Raw genomic sequence first — 23,417 nt, forward strand, 5'->3', positions numbered from 1 at the left:
GACTTTGTTCAGGAGCAGGTTTTTCCCCCTCATTTTTTAAAATTTAACATGCATTTTCAAATGAGAGATAAATCTTGCTTTATAAGAAATGATCTCCCTTATAAATCATGTCAGTATCCATAAAGAACACCTGATTTTAGATTTTGGTGGGCTTAATGAGTACACTTACCCCAACAGTTGAAAACAGTCATTAGAAAATTAAAAAGTAATCAAATGTAATAAGTTACACTACTTTAAGTAATTTAAATAGTTACATTACTTATTACATTTTAAATAGGGTAACTAGGCCTAGTCATCTGTAACATTATATTTCCAAAGTAACCTTCCCAACCCTTGTTATTAATACTATAGCACTTTGAGTTTCACCAGGAATGAAAGGTGCGATACAAACTAAATGCTATGATATTATTATTATTGTTATATTATTATTATTATTATTATTATTATCATTAAATAGTCAAATAAATAAATAGTCTTTTAATGAAAAGTCACTTAACAAAATGTGTTCTGCAATTAATATTTACAAGAAACAACAATAAAAATGTAAATAATACTGTAATGTAATGTAAATAATGTTTGATTAAAAATGTAAATGTTATTATTGTGAACACGAAGCTTCAGCGTGTTTGATGACGACACTCACTCGCAAAGTCACCATTGGTTAATCGCTGACCGGAAGTAGATTGCGTCCCACTCTTTTCTCTTTGCTCCGTGGCATTTTGCAACACAGGCTGTGTGCTGCTGCTGGTTTCACACCAAACCCTCAGCCGTAAGGACACGTACAGATGGAAAGACACTGGCCGAGGTGAGTAGTTGGTGTTACGGTATAAAACCAATTTAGCGGGCTGTGTAACAAGATATAAAATAAGCTGAAATCGGAGCGGAGACACGACCGTCGCTAAGCTAACTGAAGAACAGAGTCCACATCCGGCTGAGATTGTTCAAAGTAAAGAAGAGAGGACAGAAAGCTCAGGTTTAGTCACATGGATAGACCTGTGTTATGTTTAAGAACAACTGTTATACACCAAACTTATTTTTTTCATTGTTCATTAATTATTTGTTTTGTTGAATTTTATTTTGTTAAAATCGAACAATAAAAACAAAGAAGAACAGGCTAGACGACTAGACACTGATATAAGACAGGCAGTTATTTGGTTATAATAATGTGGTGGGCATTAGTACGTGGCAGCAGTCACAGATGTTACAGATGTTGCTGTATCAAACCATTAGAATCATGGTTAGGCTGCTTTTTCCGGACATAGACCTGCTGAAGCTGTCCCATTGCTCTTTAACCAAATCACTTTTCCAGTTCAATCTTCCCTGAATCTTTTCACATGCAATCATTTCCATCATGTTTTCCTTCCACATGTTCAGTGTGGGAGTTTTAAGCTCTTTCCTTCATCTAAGAATCAAAGGGGCACATGTTATTAAGCCAGATGTTAATACTGTAAATGCAAATTTAGTCTGCACTACAGTTTTGTCTCCAAGGAGACATCACTTTTGTGATGTGGGCTGTTTACACAATAACCATTCACCCATGTGTATCTGAAACCATGAGACATTCCCACAATGCATTCTTTTGTGTATTGTTGTACAATTCCAACATAAACTGCCTTTAATATCTATAAATATCTATAATGTAGTTTATATTGAATTAATTTAGTCTCCAATGTTGTAAACAATCCTCTCCCAATGTTCTTCGTCAAACATACAACCCAGGTCTTCCTCCCATATTATCTTATTTGTTTTATAACACACATAACGCACAAAATAGTAAAAGCATAGAAAAATGACAATGTATGCTTAACAATCTGGACATAATGAAGTTCATTTACCAGAAGTTGTTACTTCCTGTTCTTGTATCTAAATATAATGATGGGTGTACGTGATAATTGCTTTCATAAAAACCACAGTGGTAACCTCTTCTGGAGCTGTCAGCCACTCATGTTGCATTTATTTTTATTATAGTGCTTGGCAGCTTGAAAAAATGCAACAATAAGATAAATGTAGGACATTGTTTTAAGTAACTATCTATTATGTCTGGAGAGTATTTATGTGTGATTGTCTTTGCATGTGAGGCTGCTGTGTCACTGCTTGTGTAAATAAAGGCAGAGCTTCGTATTTAATGCCACCAGTGTTAAAAAAGCAGAAATCATCCTAACTAGTTCTCACTGATTCGACTCTGCGTGACCATTAAACCATTCCTGTTTGCATCTCTGCGCTTTTGGCACAAATATACACACCATGCAAATTATGACTTCCTTCTTGGAGCCGCTGATGAATTCTGCACAGAAATAACCCAAAAAGCAGCTCTCAGAGTGCAGCTTGTTGTTGTTGGTTCCCCCTTTTTTCAAAGACTGGTTAAAAACCTTGATATGTAGCATCAGCAGAACGAGTCCTTGGTGAACATTTCTTCTGCCTTGTGGTTATCATTCAGAAAATGTTTCAAGTAATGTCCTTGCAGATAAAGTCAGCATTTTTGGCTTTCAACTCAGATTTTTAACAGAAAAACATGAATTGGCACATTCTGGTAAACAGCGCTGCAGGCTTTGAACGAGAAAAGGGAAGTGCTTAGTGTAGGGAAAGAAAAAAGAATCAACACTCACTTTTCTCTGTCGAGCTACAAACAACTGCAGCGGTTTTGTTGAATTGGTTCCCGACTGTGGCCGTGCCGACTCAGCACCCTGCTGGTTTTCATTATAGCCGTCTGGAGACTGATTTACACCTGGGAGGCCAGGTAAAGGCTGTGACTGTCATGGTAGAAAAACAGCATCTCTCTGTGTCGTAGCTTCGGCTGTATGACCTTCAAGAAGACAGACTTGCCTTTTTGCCTGACAACTCATCTTATTTGTCATTTGCAACCAACTGATTTTAAGTATATTTTAATAGTTTCACATGTTTTTGATGATTTATTTGGGCATTTCTTTTACTTTTTCTTTTAATTGTGTGCTTGATTTGAGCTTTTCTTGTGTTTTTCTTTATATATGTGTGATCATCTTTTATGCTCACTGTGGAAAACACTGTGCTCCTAGCTTGAAAAGTGCTATACATATTTAAAAAAAATAATAATAATAAAGGCTAGACTATGCAGATGTCTTGCCTGGTAACATAATTGAAGAAGTTCCTCAAATGAGCAGAGAAATGTTCTCAAGTCCAGCTTACTGTTTTAATTTTCTCCATCTTGCCATGTCAACAGCTGATATGAACATATATACAGTAGCTGAGCCCTCTTAAGCTTCTAAGTAACAAGATAATTAAAACAGGCAATCTAGAACATTTCATCCTTGTCTGACATCCTGTCACTACAAAGTGCTCCGTGGCGTTTTATTTTTTATTTTCAGAGCTGTCCTGCAGAGTGTCGTGCTTTTACTTTGAAAGGAAAGAAGGATGTCGGTCTTCAGTATCTGGCTGTGTGTTGACCTGGCTCACCACTTTTCCCCCTGCTGTTGTTTAGCAGCCGTTTGCTAGCGAGGACAGTTCAGGTGCAGCTAATTCCTGCTGCCCTTGTTTGATCTGTGAAATATTCTCAGAAGGTTGACAGAAAATGATCACAGAAAATAGTTTTATCTCATTTATTGTGAATGAAACAGTCATTGGCAGGTTGGTTAATTACTGTGGGTGATTGAATGGTGAAATAATGTTGTATAATATAGTGTTTATGTCTGAATAAGCCCTATAAAGCTGATTATCTGCTGATTATTAATGTTTTAACCTGAACTAAAAGTATTTATCTGAAAGGCTTCACTAACTTCTCTTTGTGTAGTAAAAATCTATTTTGGTCTCATAGATCTGTGTGCTTCTCCCCAGGTGATCATCTTATGGATTTACTGTGGACCCATGTGTGAAAATGCTGACACATCGAAACAAGACCTTCACAGTATGAAGACAAGAATGAAAGTCGACAGAAGTCTTTGAAAGCCTCACTTCCTCTTGCTAAAAATATGCTCAGGAAAAAAATTGTGAAAGGCTTCCCAAACCTCTGAGATGGCGTGCAGAAGTAGATTTTAAGTAATGTGAATGAGTTCATCTCAGAGGAGACCAGAGGGGGAAAGGGAATGCTGAGCTGCCCGCTATAGCTTGTATGTGAGCGCCATGCCCAGGCGGGGGTTGCCGCTCCAGGGCCGGGTCCGCTGGCTCTTCCTGGGCCTCTTCCTGCTGCTGGTGCTGCTGCTGTTCGCGTACCTGCTGGAGTGCACCCCTCCGGCAGACATCAGCCTGGTCCTGCCCGGCATTGCGGGCGAGGCCTACGGGAAGGAGTACTACCAGGCCATGCTGCAGGAGCAGGAGGAGCGCCACCTGAACCGCGCCGCCAGCCTGAAGCGCCAGATCGCCCAGCTCAAGCAGGAGCTGCAGGAAATGAGCGAGAAGCTGAAGCTCATGCAGGATAAAAAGGAGCCACCCGGGGTGCAGGGATTGGCCGAGGCTAAAGACCAGGAGCCGGGAGATCTGCTGGAGTACCTTCACTCTCAGATCGACAAAGCTGAGGTCAACACGGGGGCGCGCCTGCCCAGCGAGTACGCACTGGTGCCCTTTGAGAGTTTCACCTCGTCCAAGGTGTACCAGCTGGAGATGGGACTGACACGGCACCCGGAGGAGAAACCTGTCCGCAAAGACCGCAGGGACGAGCTGGTGGAGGTCATCGAGGCCGCGCTGGACATCATCAACAACCCCGATGAGGAGGACGGCGTGGAGGACGACATGCCAATGCAGAGACAAACCTACACAGAGGGTCACTTTACTGAAGGTAAGACCCGCACTGCCTCGCTACAACCTGGCAAACAATAACTGTAACCACCAGACCTCTCAGTCCAGCATTGTTGCTCATATCGTGTTACTTGGCAGGTCTGTACAGGACCGAACGGGACAAAGGATCGCTCTACGAGCTCTTCTTTGCCAAAGAGGATTCCAGCAGCTTCCGCCACGTCACGCTCTTCAGGCCTTTCGGCCCCTTGATGAAAGTCAGGAGCACATCTGTGGAAACATCAGGAATGATAATCAACATCATTGTGCCGCTGTCAGGCAGAGTCGACACATTCTCACAGTTCTTGCACAACTTCAGGTGAGCTCAACCGAAACTCTCCCCATCTGCCAGACAAGACTTTGCATGTTCAACTGAAAACATGTATTCAATAGATGCGTCTACTCAGTTTCATCTTTGCTGTGTAATTAAAAACAAACTTACAGTGTGTGGTTGTAATTGATTAGAAAAATGTGTAATATACTGCATGTGAATGTCTCCAGGGAGGTGTGCATACAACAGGACAGACGTGTTTACCTCACTGTGGTTTATTTTGGGCAAGAGAGCCTGCAAGAGGTGAAGTCATCTTTGGAAAGAATGTCGAGGTTTGTGCCTTCACCAAGAAAGAGCTTTTGATACGCTTGTGCTACTTTTGAGAGTGATGTGTCATGGCAGTTTAAATGTGCAGCATTTGTTGTTTATCAGGGAGGAGAATTTCTCCAATTACACTCTGATACCAGTGGAGGAGGAGTTTTCCCGCGGTCGGGGTCTTGACATCGGAGCCCACGCTTGGAAGAAAGGCGACGTCTTAATGTTTTTTTGCGACGTGGACATCCATTTTACACTAGAATTCCTCAACACCTGTCGTCTCCACGCTGCTCCCAGTATGTTTCTACATGTTTAACAGATATATTACCATAATAGCGTTTTTGAGCTTTTGTGTGCGTTTGACTGAATATTGTGCAATTTGTTTAATTCTGCTTTGTAGACAAGAAAGTCTTCTATCCAGTGGTGTTCAGTCTGTACAATCCTGCCATCGTCTACGGAAATTTGGAGCTGGCTCCACCCATCGAACTCCAGCTGGTAAGAACTGTAAAAGTTCACATTCATTTCTGAGTAGTAGAAAGATGGTATGTCATTTTTTTATCTATGTAGATTCAACCAAACATTAACAGTCATTATTATCTGTTCTTAAATAGATCCACAAAAAGGATGCTGGATTCTGGAGAGATTTCGGTTTTGGAATGACGTGTCAGTATCGCTCAGATTTCCTAAATATCGGTAAGCACCGATTATTCATTTAATAATACTCACTAGTGTAAATCCTTAAAACAGTTTTTCTTTAATTGAACACTTATGAATCCTTTTTTTTTTCTTCCAGGGGGGTTCGATCTCGAAGTGAAAGGCTGGGGTGTCGAAGACGTCCACTTGTACAGGAAGTATCTCCGGAGCGACCTGATCGTGATGCGGACGCCGGTGTCGGGTCTCTTCCACATGTGGCACGAGAAGCAGTGCGCGGACGAGCTAACGCCGGAGCAGTACCGCATGTGCATCCAGTCCAAAGCCATGAACGAGGCCTCGCACTCTCATCTGGGCATGCTGGTTTTCCGCGAGGAGATCGAGGCTCACCTACGCAAGCAGGCCTTCAAGACTCAGAGCAAAGCAGAGGACTGAGCAGCACTCTGCACACTCAACTTCATTCCAGTGTTACGACTGTGAGGTTCTGACATTATTAATGCACTACAACAAAGACATATATGTACACGGATCCTTCTGCATTTCACCGCACAGCTGTAGACAAATGAATGTACAAAAAAAACAAAAAAACAATTACATTGACCAATGTGAATCTTTACTAGATGGTACAACTACAGCAGTATCAAACACGAGTAAAAGATCAAATTGTTAATATTTAACCTGCTGGGGGAAAATTTACTCTTGTCAAACAAATATCTCTCAGATTTAGGTTGACTTTGTACTTTATATATTGACATCAATTCAGTAAGCATGCAGATATTAACTTGGGAGACATAACTTCTCATTAAGCAATCCTACTTGCTTTTAAACACAGCAGCTGAATCGCCATGTTCACACTGCTGCTGCTGCTTCATTACTGTTTACTGCTTACTGAGTGTGACCTCAGTCTGTAGATTTCAGCTGTTTCAGATGATCAAACACTTCCAAATATGACCAGCTGTCAATGTTTGCAGTGGCTTTTTAATACAAAAAAAAAAGTTAGAAAAGGGTAAGAAGTCAGCTGTTGACAAAAGGAATAATGAGAAGTTGCACTTTCCCAAAATAGAAGTAGAAATGCATCAAATATTAATAGCATCCTACTGACTTCCAACTGTCAGAGAGTTGAGATCAAAGCAATTTTCAATCGTTCAATTTCATCCAGTGTATTAGTCGTCTGTGGAGCCATTCTGTTCAGCTGGTATTATAGTTATAGGTTGTTTCAGACTGGCAAAGTGGTAAAAAAGGGACCTTTTTTATTGTGTGTTTAATGTGACAATCGGTCACTTATCTTCCTTTACTGGCAACAGCTTCATTTTAACAGAGAAGCATGTTGATTAAATAGTTAAAGAGTCAGGAGCAAAGATCTGCTTATAGCATGCAGCGCTATGATATCAGGTCTATGTGGACCAGTATTATTATAAACAAAGATTTCTCATGTATGCCTGGTGAGAATCACTCGCAGCACTATTACTCAGAATACTGGACTGAGATTGAATGTGATCGCCACTCTTGTAAATACTTTTCTAATATGTCTGTTTCATACATGTAAGTTGAATACTTTTGTCGTACGTGCCTACAAGCTCAAAGTAAACATTAAAGAGATTTTTTTTTCCAAAGCTGCGCCGGCAGCTGTAGAATTGTTAATTTAACTCATAATGAGAGAGTGTGTTACAGCTGATCAGTTAAGTCAGAAGTGAGAGGCGTAATGTTGATGTGCAGAGTTGTCAGATTCTTACATAGAAGAAGTGTGTTATTTTATTTCAAAAAGGAAAGCAGGTCAATCTTGCATCTCATCCTGTACTGTAATCATTTTTAATCAGTGTTTTTTTAGATATTCTTGCTTTTTTTGTAGATGAACTCTGCTCACCCTGACGGAAGTCATGTCACATGTCTTCCTCTCAGCAGAAGAAAACAATTCAAACACAAAATACTTGTGCAAGGAAATGATTTATTTTGACATGGCCATGAAATAAAACTTACAGGAGGCTGCATTAACTGCTGCTATTGTCATTTCTGCTGTTAGCACTTCATTAGATACATAGAGTATTTCCAGTAAACCTGATCACTCCTATAATTTATGCTATAAAAATGTAAATATCAAACAAATCAAGACATTTCTTAAATCTATCAGGTCATTCATATTTTTCTTAATTTAAGACAAATGGTATAATACTGTTGTATTATTCATCTGTATACAGTAAACTACATGAATAGAAAATAAATGAGGAGAAAAATAATAGAAAAAAATCATCAAAATCCAGGAAATGGCAAAATTTCAGAAAGGCTCATTTTCATCTCAGGTACTTCACTTTATTAATGTACAAACTGTTCTGGATGGATGCCCATGGTCTTGTAGATCTCTTTGAGAATAAGCAGGGCTGTGTCTTCAGATTCCCTACAAAACAACAAACATTAAGTTCTTATCTCACAACAGCAACAATATTTGAGTTATACCTTGTAAAGTGCCTGTTTAGAGTAAGAAAACTAACAAAATAATGCTCTTATTATTTATAGAAAATGAGGAAAATGCTGAGAAAAGTTACATTTGAATGGAAATTGACAATCACTTAAACATAAACTATACAGTACGTTGTATATAGCCAAATTGTCCAACAAGCAGGATATTTCTTCTTTATATGTTACAACTGTAAATTGGTGAAGGGATTGACTTTAAACTAAAACATGACTGAAGAGTTTGAATAAAATAAAGTGTTGTGTACCAGTAGCAGAGATGGCTCTGGAGGGCAAACAGGTATTCGTTAAAACTCTCTATGGGCTTCTCCTGCAGGACGTAGTCGATTCGATTCCCTCCGTTCAGCATCCCGACCTTCACCTGAGGCTCCTCTTCTCTCATTGGCTCGGGGCTCTCTGAGATCTTGTGCTCTGTGACTAAGCAGAAAGAATTTATTACAGTTTTATCAGTCGCGCCCAATCCATAAACAACGTGATGGAGTTGCTTGTTGTAAATCGTAAAAGATAAACTCACCCTCCTGCGCTTGCTTCTCCTCCTCTGCAATCTGACTGGCCACCATGGCCAGCTCGGCCTGGAGCTGAGCAGACGAGGTGTGAGCGCGAGCAAAGTCATTGAGTGTTTGCCAGGCGCTCCTGAGGGAGCTGATGAAACCGTGTTTCAAGTCAGAGCCCATCCTGGAGAGACTCTCCTTCAGCTCTGAAACAGAGAGATACATTACTGAAACCATCTGCATTGAGAGGCATTGAAACATTAAACTGATTTTCACTTAGAACTAAAAGGAATGTCTGCCATGCTGCTATCCATCTATGCAGAAAAAAATGTTAAGAAATCTAATTATAATTTTATTTAACCAATGGTTATGAAAAACACTATTTATCCTTAATGCCACATTAAAATTTTAGTCTGAAAAACAACAAGAGAAAAAACTTCATCAGCTTACATGTCAGATCATTTCTATGAACAGACCGGTCAGTTTGCTCTAATATAGAGCCACAGCATTTTCAACATAAGAATAGTGTCTTTGTATTTTGCCAGCTCACAAATTAGAGCACCCCACCCATAAGTGGCAGGAGAGGCCTGAGCTGTGGACACAACATATAATAACACTACACAAAAACTCAGTTTTGGCTCTTATGAAGACGTGTGACTGTGTCAGACCTTAGCATTAACCTCTTGACAAACTTATATTTAGTTGTGAGCAGTAAAAATTATAAAAGAAATAAGAAGCATCTTTTGAGTGTTGTACCAAGATGAAGCCTTTTCCTTCCTTTGTGATGTGGAACCAAAACAGGCTTCAGTTCCATATCTGGTATGATCAAGGGCTCGATCCTGTACGCCACCGGGTCCAACTACAATAAAACAAGCAATTAATGATGCTGTCAGCTGGCAGTGCATAAAGTGACTCAGCTTCTTTGCTTTAATCACTTTTCCAGTTTACTTTAAGGCAAATCTTTTGGACAAGACAGAAGAACGAGCAAATACATAGATATTAAATATGTAACAAACCTTAATAAGAAAAAATACTCCTTTTAAGATTTCTATCTGATTATGATTATGTATAAAATAACTTTACACACTAAGCCAAGTGGGGGAATATGTTTTTGAGCAGCTACAAATTAATTAGTCCTACAGGATTACAGTTTGGAAGATTTGCTTACTGGATGGTAAATATTGAAGAATCCCTTGCATGTTGGCAGCTGGTACGTCTCTTCAATCTTCTCCAGGCCTCTGACTGTCAGGAACATCCCAATTGGAGAACCCAAGGCAAAGAAATTCATTGGTTCAAAGTCCAGAGTGTGGTAGACCACTGACACCTACAGAGCAAAAGCATTAATAGTTATTACTCAACATTCAACATCCAGCCAAATCTACAGTTTTAAGATCCTCTTTAACAATCAGACCTACCTGTCCAGTGCCAACTTCAAAGTGATTGTAATTGACGTGGATGGAGGAGACGGTGTTGCCCACTGGAAGCTTCTTTGCAATGGGATTGGGGAGAACTTCAGCTGCTGCTTGTGGGAGCGCCACAGCTTGACTGACCTCCTTGACCTCAGCTTTCTTCTCCTGAGCTGCCTGACGTGCAAGATAGAGACAAAAACAGCAAGTTAGTCATCAATTTGACCATCTGCCTTACTCATACAAAAAAAAAAGACATGTTGCCAAACCTACCTGCTTATTCACCCTTTCTTTGACAAACTTGGCAATCTTTTTCCTCGGACCCAGCGGGATCCCCATCTCCTTCAAGTCCTCGATAGTGCACATGAGCTAAAAGAACGGGACAAAGTAAAACAAACCACCTCTGTCTCACAAGATCGACATTAAAAAAGCCCGAGATGTAGTCACATTACTGCTGTCTCAGATTTTTTAACAATTTTCATACAAACTTACAAAAGATTCAATGTCGATCTTCTCTTCGTCAAAGGTACCCTTGTACTCAGACAGGCCCAGATGTTCCAGCATAGCAGAGAGATCCTCAAACTCTTCCCCATCTTCTTTGGGCTCCTCTTCCACAGCTGGAGGTGTTACGGCTTGTGGAACGGGGACTGTCACCTGATTTGAGAAGCAGAATTTACAATTATTTATTGAGGCATTACTTTGAAGCACATCAGTACTCCTTTTCAACTGATTAGCAGGATAATTGATTGACATTCTACTGTACATATGAACTTAAATCAATAGACTGGCATATAACCTGCTTAGTGTCTCCATTGGCAGTGGGAATGATTGGCGTGACAAGTGCAGGAGAGCCATTCTTTTGATTTGACAGCAGGTCAAAGAGAATAAGGGAACCTGGAAGAATAAATGATTAACAAAAACTAAGCAGAAGATAAAACAGGAGTGTTGATACTAATGAAATGGTTTATTACCTAAGCTGTGTCCGGACACAGATATGCCTCCTGCGTAGTCTGGGTTCCTTTTCAAGAACAGGGCATAAAGTCGGTTAATTTCTAGGGCAACTGTGTCCATGATGGTCTGGCAGTAAGTGGGACTGTTGTAGAAGAGCACGTCTAACAAAGTCTCATTTGTAAAGTGACGTAAACGTCCAGTGCTGGGCAAGGTAATCTTCTTTATCCTCCTAAAAAGAGAAAAAAAGTCTATGAATTAGTTCAGTCTATTCAGTCTTTCTGTACGATGACATTGGTGTGCACACTGAATGGATCTTGACCAAATAACACAGTTTTCAATGATTGTGAGGACAATCCAATAGGTTCCTATTAGTCTAAATAAACAAAAATAACCAACTCAATAGAAAAAAAGGTGATGAAACTCATTTTGTACATATAGTTAGACTGATGTAATGTTCAGCATTCTCTGTTATGTCTGGTTTATTATTCCTAAACTTTCAAAGCCAGTGGGACCCTGCCTCTCCTCACCTGTCCACCCCTGTGGCGTCTCCATGTAGAGCCGTGTGCCACTGGACAGGTAGGAACTCCACCCGACTGATGGCGTGATCATCCGTGGATTTCTTAAAGTGACTCTGCAGCAGCTTCAGCGACACGCTACGGAAGTCATCCACTGAAAGCACAAAGATTTGACCCGTTTATTTCAAAAGGAGTCATCAGAGAGGGTACACATATACTGAAGAATGGTTTGAATGTTTTGTACTCACCGCACTCGACCATGCTCCTGAACCTCAGGTCACACACGGGACCGATTCCATGAACCATGAACACGAGATGATCCACCTTGGGGAGCTCACCTGGAAAAGGTACATACAGTAGAAATGTTGAATTTTATGTTGCTCATTGATCTTCGAGATCAGTCCCAGCATGCTATAAACTGGGCATCTCATGTTGTTATCTCACTGTTTTTGAAATAAAGGTTATTATTATATCTTAATTAAGCTGCATTGCATGTACAGTCTGATATAAAAATGCATTTCGCAGTGAAATCTGATTTTCATCGACTTCACAGACCTTTTTCTATTAGTGCCTACACTTCAAATTAGTTTGTGTAAAGTGGAACTTGACTACCATCAGGCACTTCATCGTGGTCATCATCAATCCCTCTCTTGACCACTCTGGGCCTGGTCTGTCCATCCTGAGTTGTGCCCCACTCGTCTGGTATGGAGGAGGGCTGAAACTGCACAATCACCTACAGAGCCACACAGAACAAAGCCTTGTCACTTATTAAATCAAACTAACAGGATTAATGATCACAATACCACCACTTAAGACTAATCAGACTAATGGTTTACCTTTGGATTGTGCATGACAATGGTTTCTCCTGATGGGAACTCCAGTCTGCGGTGCCACTGGTTGGTAGATACAGCTTTCTTATATTCTGCCTGTAGTTTAAAGAAACAATGTACAATGTAAATAGAACTTAAATTTACCATTAAGACCTGAGATGATCTACCACTTTTTAACTACAGTATCATTTAATCAACACAGAAACTGGACATTCATTCAAAGCAGAGGTTGATGAGAAATAAATGCATCATAATATCTGTTTTGGATCAAATGCATTAGTGAGACGAACCTCCAGCTTGTCACTAAAGTCTTCAGAGTAAGGGATAAAGCGGCTATCCGTATCCCCTTTGTAGAACCAGGAGCAGCGTCGGACCTCCGTGTTCTCCTCCTCCCAGTAAACAGCACTCCGCATGCGGTCGTAGAGCTGCACGTCGTAACGTCCTCCGTCTGTGCGCACGATCACATTTTCTGGGTCTGGTTGAACTGCGACAAAAAAGGACCACAACAGCAATTTAAGAGCAGATCAGAGTTTCCCCATCATCCATTGTAAAATATGTAGGAATATATGTGTGAAAACCATTTGTAGTCTGTCATATAACCTGAGTTGAACGTCTCCTCTAGCTGAAGGGAGTCGATAATGCTGAAAGGAAGCCAGACGCTCTTTGCTTCCACTATCTTGCAGAAGAACCAGTGTGGCTGAACCTGCTCATAAACATTATAGTTGTACGGCATCATGGGACCAGCGGGGACTACTGCTCCAGCAGTGCTGGGCGGCAGTGGAGCCGCCTGAATCTGTGTGTGTGGAGGCTGAAGAGAGAGGAGAAAAAAAAGTTTAATGTGCTGATTATCAACATCTTCTTCATTCTCGGTGGTTATATTTTAGGCATGCAGCCGGTGCCGTTAACAGTCGGTTCTTTAACTTAATGACTTAATCAAAAACCTGAATCTGTATCTACCCTTGTGAAAGTGGGTCCTGACGGCGGGAATGTTTGTGGCGCAGAGGTGAGGGAGTAGGGATTCTGCTGAGGTGTGTGGGTCGGCGGCAGGACCTCTGGAGCTGGAATATAAGGACTGGCTCTGCTGCTGATGGGGGTGTGTCGGTACGGGTTATGACTCTGTGGCTGCATCTGAGGAGGCGGCGGGGTCATTGAGCTTGGGGGAGGAGTGTGACGCCCCATAGGGCTCTGATAAACTGCGCTGCCAAATACCGGAGTAGCTGGGTTCATTTGGGAGCTTGAAAGCGTTGGCGGCGGAGCCATGCCGACGCTGCTGGGAACAGACGCCAGGCCTGTTGTCGTAGGAGCTGATGAGAGTGCTGGTGGAGGGCATGGCGACTGGCCGATGGCGGCGAATGGATCACTGCTGGTTACTGGGCTGGAGAAGTAGTTGAATGTAGAGGGGGCTGGTCCGTTCCCAGAGGTCTGACCCAGAAAGCTGTCTTCCTCTCCAACATCAGTGGAGTCATCTGATGGACATAAACATGAGAGTAAAACTTACTCACATTTGAGCAGTAAGAACATTTAACTGTGATGGCAATTCTGTTGATCAACAAGATGATAAATCATTTCAACTTTGTATAGTAGTGAATCACCAGTCTGTCCCAGGAACAGCTGTAATTGAGGATGCTGTGAGAGTAGATCTTAAAAACACTATAGAATACATTATATGAGTAAATGTTTTTTTAGTATTTAAGAGAACTCAGACAGAAGGCTGTGGTGAATTTTAGGACTTGATAGAAAATGTAATGTTGATATATCTCCCAAAAATAGCCGTACTCCCTTGACATGTTATGAAACATCAGACCAAAACACACCACTGTCAACAGGGGCAGACTTTACCAATAGGCAACTGACTGGGCCCCCCCTCAGCTATAGGCTTACTACGATGTTAATACATTAAAAATATTCAATTATGTTACTGCTCTAACTCACTGTACCACTGTCCAATAACTTACAAAAAAACCCCAAACCATACTTCTACTTCAGAAGAAAACATTGTACCACTACATTTACCTGACAGATAGATGTTACTGGTGATGTTGCTGTTTCAGATTTTACTCACAAAATGTAACAATTAAACACAGAATGAAAAGCTCCACGTCAAATAGACATTAAGTAAATAAAGAACATTTTGCTGATAATACCTCTCTTTTACTTTCATTTGAGGAGTATTTGAAGGCAGGACTTTTACAGTAGTTTAACTGTTTGGTGTTGATAGTTGTACTATTCATAGTTAACAGTTTTACTAATGAAAACAGTTGTGTGTAATTCTACCTCTGCCATTACCACTATTCCCAGTTAAAGAAAGGGTAAAACTAAATAAAGACAGTGTTAACCTGGAGCCCCCACATCGTTTAATCCTCCACTGACTGTCGATGTTAAGCTAATCAGTCTGCCAGCTCAAACACCGTGTTTAGTTCTGGTTTTATCTCCTTCAGGCTAAATAACAGCTGACAGCTCCCCCCGGCTAGCTCAATTAGCCTGCTAACGACACGGTTCAGACATTTCCTCCGTCAGTAGTTCATCTCACCTCCTGACAGCACTGCCGGACCAGATGCCCGACTCACCGGCATGAAAGGCACATTGAAGTTAAACTCCGGAGCGGCGCTGAACAGTAAATTTGCACTCGAATTGGGAACATTATTATTTTTCCTCTCTGCCATTTTCCCTTAAAATTACACGTACCCACTACCGGAGCAGGCAAGCAGCACACGCTCAGTTCGCCACGCAGAGTTCTCCCCCCTAATACTGATCTATAAAGCATTAGATACAGCACACACCGTTTAGCACACGGCACACATAGTTTGTAGATCTGCTGGAGACACGCAGGTCTTTTGACCCGCAGTTCGTTGGTGGTAGAAAAGCAAACACACTCTCCTTCTACTGCCACCCAGAGGCGAGAGCGGGTCACTGCACGGGGGTATTTAATAGTTTCATATTTTAATTACAATAATAAATTCAATTTGTAGGCTATTTTTATTATTATAGTGGAGCTGAGAGAAAAGTGCTACAGTATAAATGGCATATTACACACATCATAATCAATTTAAATGAGAACATTTATTTTATATGAAAGAATAATTTCATATAAAATGGGTGTTAATCTATTTCAGAACATAGACTGTAAAATAAGACTGTTAACATCCAGCATGTTAAAGCGAATTTATGTGACCGCTCCTACAGCTCCGCTCTCCGGTCGGTCTCTGTACACAAAACAAACAAACCCTCGCTTCCTGGCTGGTGACGCAACTTTCCCGCCCTGACTCCTGCTGCCCCCGTCTGAGAGGAAGTCAACAAACTACTGTATTCTCAGAGGTTTTTACCGGACCTGTTTTATATACTCCTGACTTCTGTCACTGGCAAACGATGCCTTCCACACAGGACTGGACTAACACTTGGATCAACAGCCCGCTGGGCGTCGTTGAAGGGATGTTTGGTGAGAAAGAGACTTCTTCATAACTAGCTATTTAGCATGGTGGCTACGTGCAGTGCTAGCTGCCATGCTTTTCACATGTACTGTGTGTGTGTGTGCTATTCATATTCTCCACAAGTAACAAATAACACGTTTCCGGGCGCTATTCTTATATTGTATTATGCTTTAATGTCGCCTGCACCTCACATAACTATCACTTTAAGTTATATGAAGTAATGCAGGAGACTCACTGTGTCCACACGTATGAACTAAAATCCACAACATGAGGCATCCACAGGTCCTTTAGTTGTCCTCACACTCGTTTTAAATGGCTTTAACGTGCAGTTTCAGAGGTTATGTAAACTTGCTATTTATGTCTTGATATGAAGGAATTTTGTTAAAACTCTTTATTCATCATCATTATTATTATTATTATTATTATTATTATTAAAACAAAAATGTATATCTTTAAATGCAAAGATCGTCAGATGATTCCTGAATACTGTTAAATGTATAACCTTATAAATTTGCTTCATAATGAAACCATAAAAAAGTATTAATGTTGTAGACAAAGTAAGACATCTGGGCTTTTGGAAACTGTCATTTTATAGACCAAACAACTCAATTGACAGAAACATCAACAATGAAAGTAATCTTTAGTTGCAGCCCTACTATTATTATATATTACTTTTATTTTGAATAACATTATACTCTTGTTGATATTTCAGCTGATTCCCAGAACAACCCGAACTCTGGATGGGAGGCCAAAGTGGTTGAATTCTTCAAAGATCAGCTCAAACAAAAAGAAGCTCCTACCTGGGTAATGAATCCTTGAGATTCTCTCCGTTTTTAGATTTCACTGAGATGCCAAAGATGTCCGTAAACCTCAATGTCACAGCCTGTTTGAGCTCACTCTCCTCTTGTAAATGTTAAATACGTTCATGCTGATCCAGGTTCCATCTATGAACGACGTCCCTCTGCACTACCTGAAGCCCAACAGCCTGGTCAAGTTCCGCTGTTTAATCCAAGACATGTTTGATCCGGAGTTCTACATGGGAGTGTACGAGACCGTTGATCCGTCTACAAAGGCTAAAGTGAGTCTCCATCCTCGCCCTGTGCAGCTATTTGCATAAACACAGTCCTCATGTGTCCGGCACTCGTTTTTTTTTTTGCATTTGATAATGTGTTATCTCTGATCGTATCATCTTAATTACACTGTCTGACACACTGCAGGTGCTGCGATGTGGGAAATACAAAGATGTGACAGAATGTGGGGTAAGTCCTCCTCTGTTCAGTCATTCATTTGGTCCATAAAAGCCTCAATCCAGCTTCAGCGTTGCCAATAACGACACTAAGTTTTGTGTTTATCTCCAGGTTGATTTTAACTCCAAAAATACAGTGACTGCAGAGAGACAAACTTTCTACTGTGTGCCTATTCCTGGAGAAAGTCCCTGGGTGAAAGAGATATCCTTCTCTGGTTCAGATTTAATCATTCCTACCTGATGGGAGAGCTTTTCAAACAGGAGACGGTTAAATATGGATTTTTATCACGTGTCATTTTCTGCCAAGTTTTCCTTAACTCTGTCGCACAGCTATGCCGGCTCTAGCCAAGCAAGAGTGGTTCCTTCCACCTCGTACGTGCCGAGCAGACAGAAACGCAGCTACGAGGAGGACGACGACACGGACGACATGGACACGCAGCCGCAGAAACAGAGAGAGCCACATACTGGTATGAGATGGGCAAGTGTGTAGCCGAACTGAAAAAGCAGGATGTCCACCAAGATGTGTTTTAGTAGACTTTACTTCTTTTTTTTTCAGTTAACTTCTAAATTTAGTCTAGGTCATGGGGAGAGATGCATGTTCATCTTCTCATCTTGAATATACAGTTCATCACAAGGGGTTACAGCTGTGTTTTAGTAGGAGGGAAACTTTATCTGCACATCACAGAATTTGTTACACCAAATGTTTTTAGTGCAGCTACAATGGAGTGTCATCGATTTTGTAGACATTTTCTACCACTCTACACCATATCACAAGGTCTGAGGTCCATTTAATAGCTCTTCTGGAGATTCCAATCAATATCTTGTCTACATCAACAGATGGAGTTTGAACAAGAGTTATTATTATAGTTGTGACATTTTTATTTTTTTTATTTTTTCAGTTTGCATTTTTATTTCATTAGTTTAACAAGTGATTTAAGTAGTTTTAGTTTAGTTTTCATTTTGAGGAATTGACTGGTTTTAGTTCAGTTTTTATTTAGTTTTAGTCTTAGTTTTAGTTTTTCAGGTATTAGAAGGAAAGCCTTGATTAGTAGAAGCTGAAAAGGATGAAATAATGCCTGACACTTAGGTAAAAAATTGCTGTGTTTGTGATCTTACCACAAGGTCCGTTTAGGAGTTGTTCCAGAGCTTTCACTACATTCACATGATCTTAATCAGAAGTCATGATCATCTACAGTTCATAAATGATCAAACAACACTAGAATATTAAAGTGTGTTTTGCTAAATATACAAACTGCCCTCCACTCTCTCTTGCAGGTCCTCAAAATCCCACAGAACATCATGGCAACGGCGACTGTAAGCGGCAGGAGACAGAAGCTCCTTCCAGCCAGACGGCGTCTGCCTCCCATCTCGACCTCAACTTCCCTCTGCCAGGAGAGAAAGGCCCTTCATGCTTAGTAAAGGTATGTCATTCCTCACTAAAATAATCATTTTTCTTTTATCTTTGTTTTGAATGCTATTTGACACACTTCTTGATGTATGATTTAGGTCAAATCAAAGGTTTGTTCTGAAATGTAATCTCAGACATGATACCTAATATATCAGCAGGCTTTTTAAGTGTAGCAGAGGAGTTAATCAAGTGTTACTATGTGTTGTTGGCAGGTGTATAAAGACTGGGACAGCTTCAAACTGAATGATACTCTGGAGGTGTACGGCATCCTGTCGGTCAGTCCGGCTCTCAGTGCTCTGGCAGACGAGAGGTAAGATATTTAAATTAGTTTAATTTCCCTCCGCTGGCGATGATCATGGCGTTTGTTGCTCACTCTTGGCTCGTCCACTCAGGGACGCCTCCACATCCCTACTGGACCCTGCAGAGTGCATGGAAACGGCAGAAGAGCAGAGAGTGCACAGCCCACCAGCCTCGCTCGTCCCCCGCCTCCACATGCTCTACGCCAAACGACTGCCAAACAACAACCCCCTGCTGCCCTGCGCCACCTTAGAGGACAACAGCGCCTGTAAGGACAGACAGTAGAGTTTATATTTATTTATCCTCAGTGTATATATGTGCGTGTGTGTGTGTCTCTGTAAATGTTAGTAGCCATGAATCTACTCTGTCCAATTACACAGTCAGAAGAAATGTAGTTAAATGTTTACTGAAATGGCTGCAATTCAGTCTCAGAGGGACAAAATTTTGAGCATTTGTCACAATCTGACTGTTTAGCACATAAAATGAAATTATTTTCTTGAGCTTAGACGTAACATCTAATGTGATTCCAGCAGCACTGCTACAAAATATATTTTTTTTAAATGTCAGCTGAGTTAAAAACCATCATAAAGCACTACATTGAACTCTGTACCTCTGCATGCTGTATTATACTGTGTTGACACTTAACTGTGAAGAATAGCTGGATAAAACTAAAGTAACTTAATGACAGTCTGTCAAATGTAACCTGGAATTTACCAGAAGACTAAACTTATTATGGTTACAACTATTTTACATACAATGACTCTAATGTCATTATACTATGTACACGTTTGAGTAATGTACTTACAAAAATGCAAAAACATTAAATGAGCTGAAATTATATCTGTTAATCATTTACTTTTGACAAATAATTAATTGACAATCCTGATAATCAGTTTGTTGTTCAATTTGATGTAATTTAATAAGAAAAAATACCAAACTAGTTAAATCTTTTATTTTCTATGAATTAATACCTTTTGGAAATCTTGGACTATAATTCAGACACAATGAGCACTTGGAGACTTCTTATTTATTGATTATATGAAAGAAAATAAGAAGATCAGTGAGTATTTTGATGTTCTAGCATTTCCAGTCTCTTTGCCTCACTGAATCCAGCTATAATGAAAACCCTGTGCTTCAAACAAAGAAGCAAGAAAGAAACCCTATGTTATCTCGTCAGCCTCCAGCTGTGTGCAGAGGAGCAGAAAAAAGGGGCTGTTATGTTAAAGTTCATGTATGTCGTGTAGCATTCCAAGAAGAATAATACAGTGAATGTTTTCCACTGTAAAGGTTGCTGCAGGGACTCTTTTTAACCTTTTTTTTTTGTCTCTCTTCTTCAGTTCTGTCCTCGACCCTGAGCGAGATGGCCTCCGTCAGAGCAGAGCTGCTCACATACTTGACTCACGTCCTCCTGGGAGACGTCCTGGCAGCGGAGTACCTCATTCTGCATCTCATCTCTGACGTGTAAGTGTCAGTTTGATCTGATTTCAAACAGCAACCCCCAAATCAGCTTTATCACAAATATTTAACTGTGTGCTTGATTTTTCCTGTAGGTATACGAGACACGATGTTCTCCCGCTGGGGAAATTCGCCCTGAACCTGAGCGGATGTCCAACCGTCTCCTCGTACACCGAACGCCTCTACCAGATCATCCAGCAGCTCGTGCCTTCTGTGAGTGAACACACTTCATCTGCAAAGCTGACAAAGAAAATGAACCATGAATGTGAACTTTAATTTAGAGATGAAGTGTGTCCCAGTAAGTAACCAGGAGTGCAGGACAGTCTTGATTGAATATTCATGCCATCTCAGAGTATACGTATTTGTTCATAAATGTTTTTTCTTTGTTTTTTGCCACCCTGCAGTCTCATTATTTGGGCATGAACCTCCAAAACATGAACCAGATGCGGTTGGTGCCTAAGAAAGATTATGTGGCCAACCGGCTAGTGAGCGGAGGCCTGCAGCTGGCCAAAAACACTTCCCTCTTTTTGGACGAGACACAGCTGGAGCAGGGACAGCTGGACACAACAGGTGAGGTTTCAAGAAACCGCGAGGGGACGACACTGAGACACTCAAAGTCTGTTGTTAATGTGTCCCCTCTGCGTTTAGACATTTATCAGCATGAGTTGACTGATTTAACTCTAACCAGGTTGGATCTTCTTCTCCTGTGTGTGTGTGTGCGCTGCAGGTGTGCGTAACGTCACGGCCCTGGGGAACGTGATCTCCTGGCAGAAGGTTGATTATGACTTTAACTACCACCAGATGGAATTCCCCTGCAATATTAACGTGCTCATCGCGTCAGAGGGCCGCTCGCTGCTGCCGGTGAGGACAAACGGGGATGAGGCGTGCAAAGCAAAAACTCAACACCCCACCCACCCTTTTAACTGCACCACCACACTCCACCCTCCCCAGCCCGGCCAGGGAGGGGTTAGGTTTCCACCGGCCTCTCATGAGACCTAGTCGTGTCAGGCGCTGGAGGTTGTTTCCAGCCGGCGTCACGCTGTCATCTCAGCCGCCATTGGCCGGTTGCAGAAACCCCTCCAGCTGGCGGCTTTAGCCCGGGTCTCGCTCTGTTGCGAACAGCCTGAGGAATGTGCTGTGTGCTATTCCTGTGTGTTGGTCTAATGGGTTGCCATGACGGCAGCTGTGTGCCACAGGAACAATCCTGGGAGAGGCGTCAGGCTCGTCCATCTATTAGTCCCGTGGTGAAGGGCAGCGCGCTGTAAACAACCCGGGGTTGATTAGAAGTCAGAAGCACACGGCTGTGTTTACATCGAACACTTATTGGCTGATGAGCAGCTGAAGCTTCAGCTGATCAGATGCTTCGCCGTCAGCTCGCTAAGGCTTCGCTCCCGTCTAGCACGCTGTGAAGTTTTGAGACAATGCCAAACCACACATGCACACAGAGACAGAGAGGGCCTATTTTGCATAGCAACACCTGTGGAAAAAAATATAGACATCATGTAGACAGACATGTAGCTTTACCAGGTCAAAAGGTTTTCACTGGAACAGTGTGAAACTTCTCTCTCTTTAACTCCACAGTCAGACTGTCAGATACACCTGCAGTCTCAGGTAACCCCGGACAACATGGACGAGTATCTGAGCATCCACATGCATCCAACGTCTTCATCACAGCTGAACAAGTTCCGACTCTACTTAAGTGTGCCTCGGCTGCTGGACTACAGTATCTCTGAAGAATTGACGAAGGTGAGACTTAATTTGTCTTCTGTTTGTTGTAGCTACAAACATCCATATTAGCGAGGAGCGAAAATGGATGAGCCGTAAAAAAAATTAGGGAACTGTCGAACCGATTTACATAAACTGTATATTTTATTATTTTAAGTGTACATTTTATATTATCACAGTAGAATAAAAAATAAACTGGTACCAGTTTCTTTGAAGTTAGATGATCCTATTGTGTATCCAGGAGGCCTGTTTGTGTCTTTGTTAACTGTTTAACTGCTTGTCCTTCTCATGGTGTTCTCAGTCGGTGGAGGATGACTTTGTAGATATGAGGAAGGACGACCCCCAGAGCATATCAGCTGAGGACCTCCATAGGATGCTGGTTGTGGCAAGGTGGGCTATGACTATGTTTATATAAGCTTCTTTCCTTACTGTTTCTTTGCAACCTGCGCAGCACTCTTTAAAAGGTTAAGTGTTAAGAAATGCAACAAAAAGTGATGATAATAAACAATGAAAATGCCAGATATGACATAATGAGGATTGTAATCACTTCATGGGTTGAACAAAAAATTAAAGAGTATATTTTACTTTAGCTTTTTGTCTGAAGAAATCTAAGAAACAAACATTGCCACAGTATTGATTTTGTTGCACTGTTCCAAGCTGAGTCGTGTGTGAGTGGGATGTAGCTGACTGTGACTCTGTCATCAGGTTGCTGTCTCTCAGTCTGGGACAGACGTCTCTGTCCAGAGACAGCTGGCTTAGAGCCAAACACATCGAGATGCTGCGGAGGAGCAGGATGGAGCAGCACAAGTGTGTCAATGGCAACGAGCCATGATCACACAGTGGAACAAACTAGATGGCTTATTTTCTTTTTGATACCTAAAAATAAATAAAAAAGTTTGTAATAAAGATGCTTTTCATGTGCCATTTAGTTCATGTTTATTTTTTAACCTAACCAACGTGCAGCTTAGATTTATTTTCACATAAAGAACTAATGATATTAACGGCTTGTACATATAGTAACATCATATGTCATCGTGCCTTAAATTCAGCCGTCTGAGGGGCACATGCCAGCAGATTCTGACAGATGCTGCAGATCAAGTTTTCTATGTTCAAAATTTTTTTAAACTTCAAAAATATGTAAATAAAGTAATGAAATCTGCAGAATTCTTCCCCACTGTGCATTTTCCTTCTTTCGTCAATACTCATTCAACTTACGTTA

General features: G+C 41.2%; 3 protein-coding genes across 4 annotated transcripts; 2 read left to right on the forward strand and 1 right to left on the reverse strand.

Moving 5' to 3' along the window:
* Positions 1–687: 687 nt before the first annotated feature.
* Positions 688–6,423, forward strand: csgalnact2 (chondroitin sulfate N-acetylgalactosaminyltransferase 2). Of its 2 annotated transcripts, none has more exons than XM_062430126.1 (8): positions 688–805; positions 3,808–4,744; positions 4,843–5,059; positions 5,242–5,343; positions 5,444–5,622; positions 5,727–5,821; positions 5,938–6,019; positions 6,120–6,423. In XM_062430126.1, exons 2-8 carry the CDS (start codon positions 4,093–4,095, stop codon positions 6,410–6,412), a joined length of 1,620 nt encoding a protein of 539 aa, XP_062286110.1. In that variant the 5' UTR covers positions 688–805; positions 3,808–4,092; the 3' UTR covers positions 6,413–6,423. The 2 variants fall into 2 exon arrangements, with proteins under 2 accessions (XP_062286110.1, XP_062286111.1); XM_062430127.1 differs by lacking the exon at positions 688–805 and adding an exon at positions 3,485–3,600.
* A 1,807-nt stretch (positions 6,424–8,230) lies between these two features.
* Positions 8,231–15,338, reverse strand: sec23ip (SEC23 interacting protein). The gene is made up of 18 exons (XM_062430124.1): positions 15,170–15,338; positions 13,597–14,105; positions 13,240–13,447; positions 12,930–13,123; positions 12,646–12,735; positions 12,422–12,542; positions 12,058–12,147; positions 11,822–11,963; positions 11,315–11,523; positions 11,140–11,237; positions 10,836–10,997; positions 10,617–10,712; positions 10,353–10,520; positions 10,106–10,261; positions 9,694–9,796; positions 8,961–9,143; positions 8,695–8,863; positions 8,231–8,369 (listed from the first exon to the last, which is right to left on the reverse strand). The coding sequence occupies exons 1-18, from the start codon at positions 15,300–15,302 to the stop codon at positions 8,288–8,290; spliced, it is 2,913 nt and encodes a 970-aa protein (XP_062286108.1). The 5' UTR covers positions 15,303–15,338; the 3' UTR covers positions 8,231–8,287.
* Positions 15,339–15,918: 580 nt separating this feature from the next.
* On the forward strand, positions 15,919–23,354 carry mcmbp (minichromosome maintenance complex binding protein). The gene is made up of 16 exons (XM_062430284.1): positions 15,919–16,075; positions 16,780–16,871; positions 17,005–17,145; positions 17,285–17,326; positions 17,426–17,515; positions 17,642–17,780; positions 18,589–18,734; positions 18,934–19,031; positions 19,114–19,286; positions 20,356–20,479; positions 20,569–20,686; positions 20,878–21,043; positions 21,201–21,334; positions 22,055–22,219; positions 22,500–22,588; positions 22,904–23,354. The coding sequence occupies exons 1-16, from the start codon at positions 16,006–16,008 to the stop codon at positions 23,028–23,030; spliced, it is 1,914 nt and encodes a 637-aa protein (XP_062286268.1). The 5' UTR covers positions 15,919–16,005; the 3' UTR covers positions 23,031–23,354.
* The last annotated feature ends 63 nt before the right edge of the window (positions 23,355–23,417 follow it).

This window comes from Scomber scombrus, chromosome 12, assembly GCF_963691925.1.
Source record: "Scomber scombrus chromosome 12, fScoSco1.1, whole genome shotgun sequence".
Lineage (NCBI taxonomy): Eukaryota > Metazoa > Chordata > Actinopteri > Scombriformes > Scombridae > Scomber > Scomber scombrus.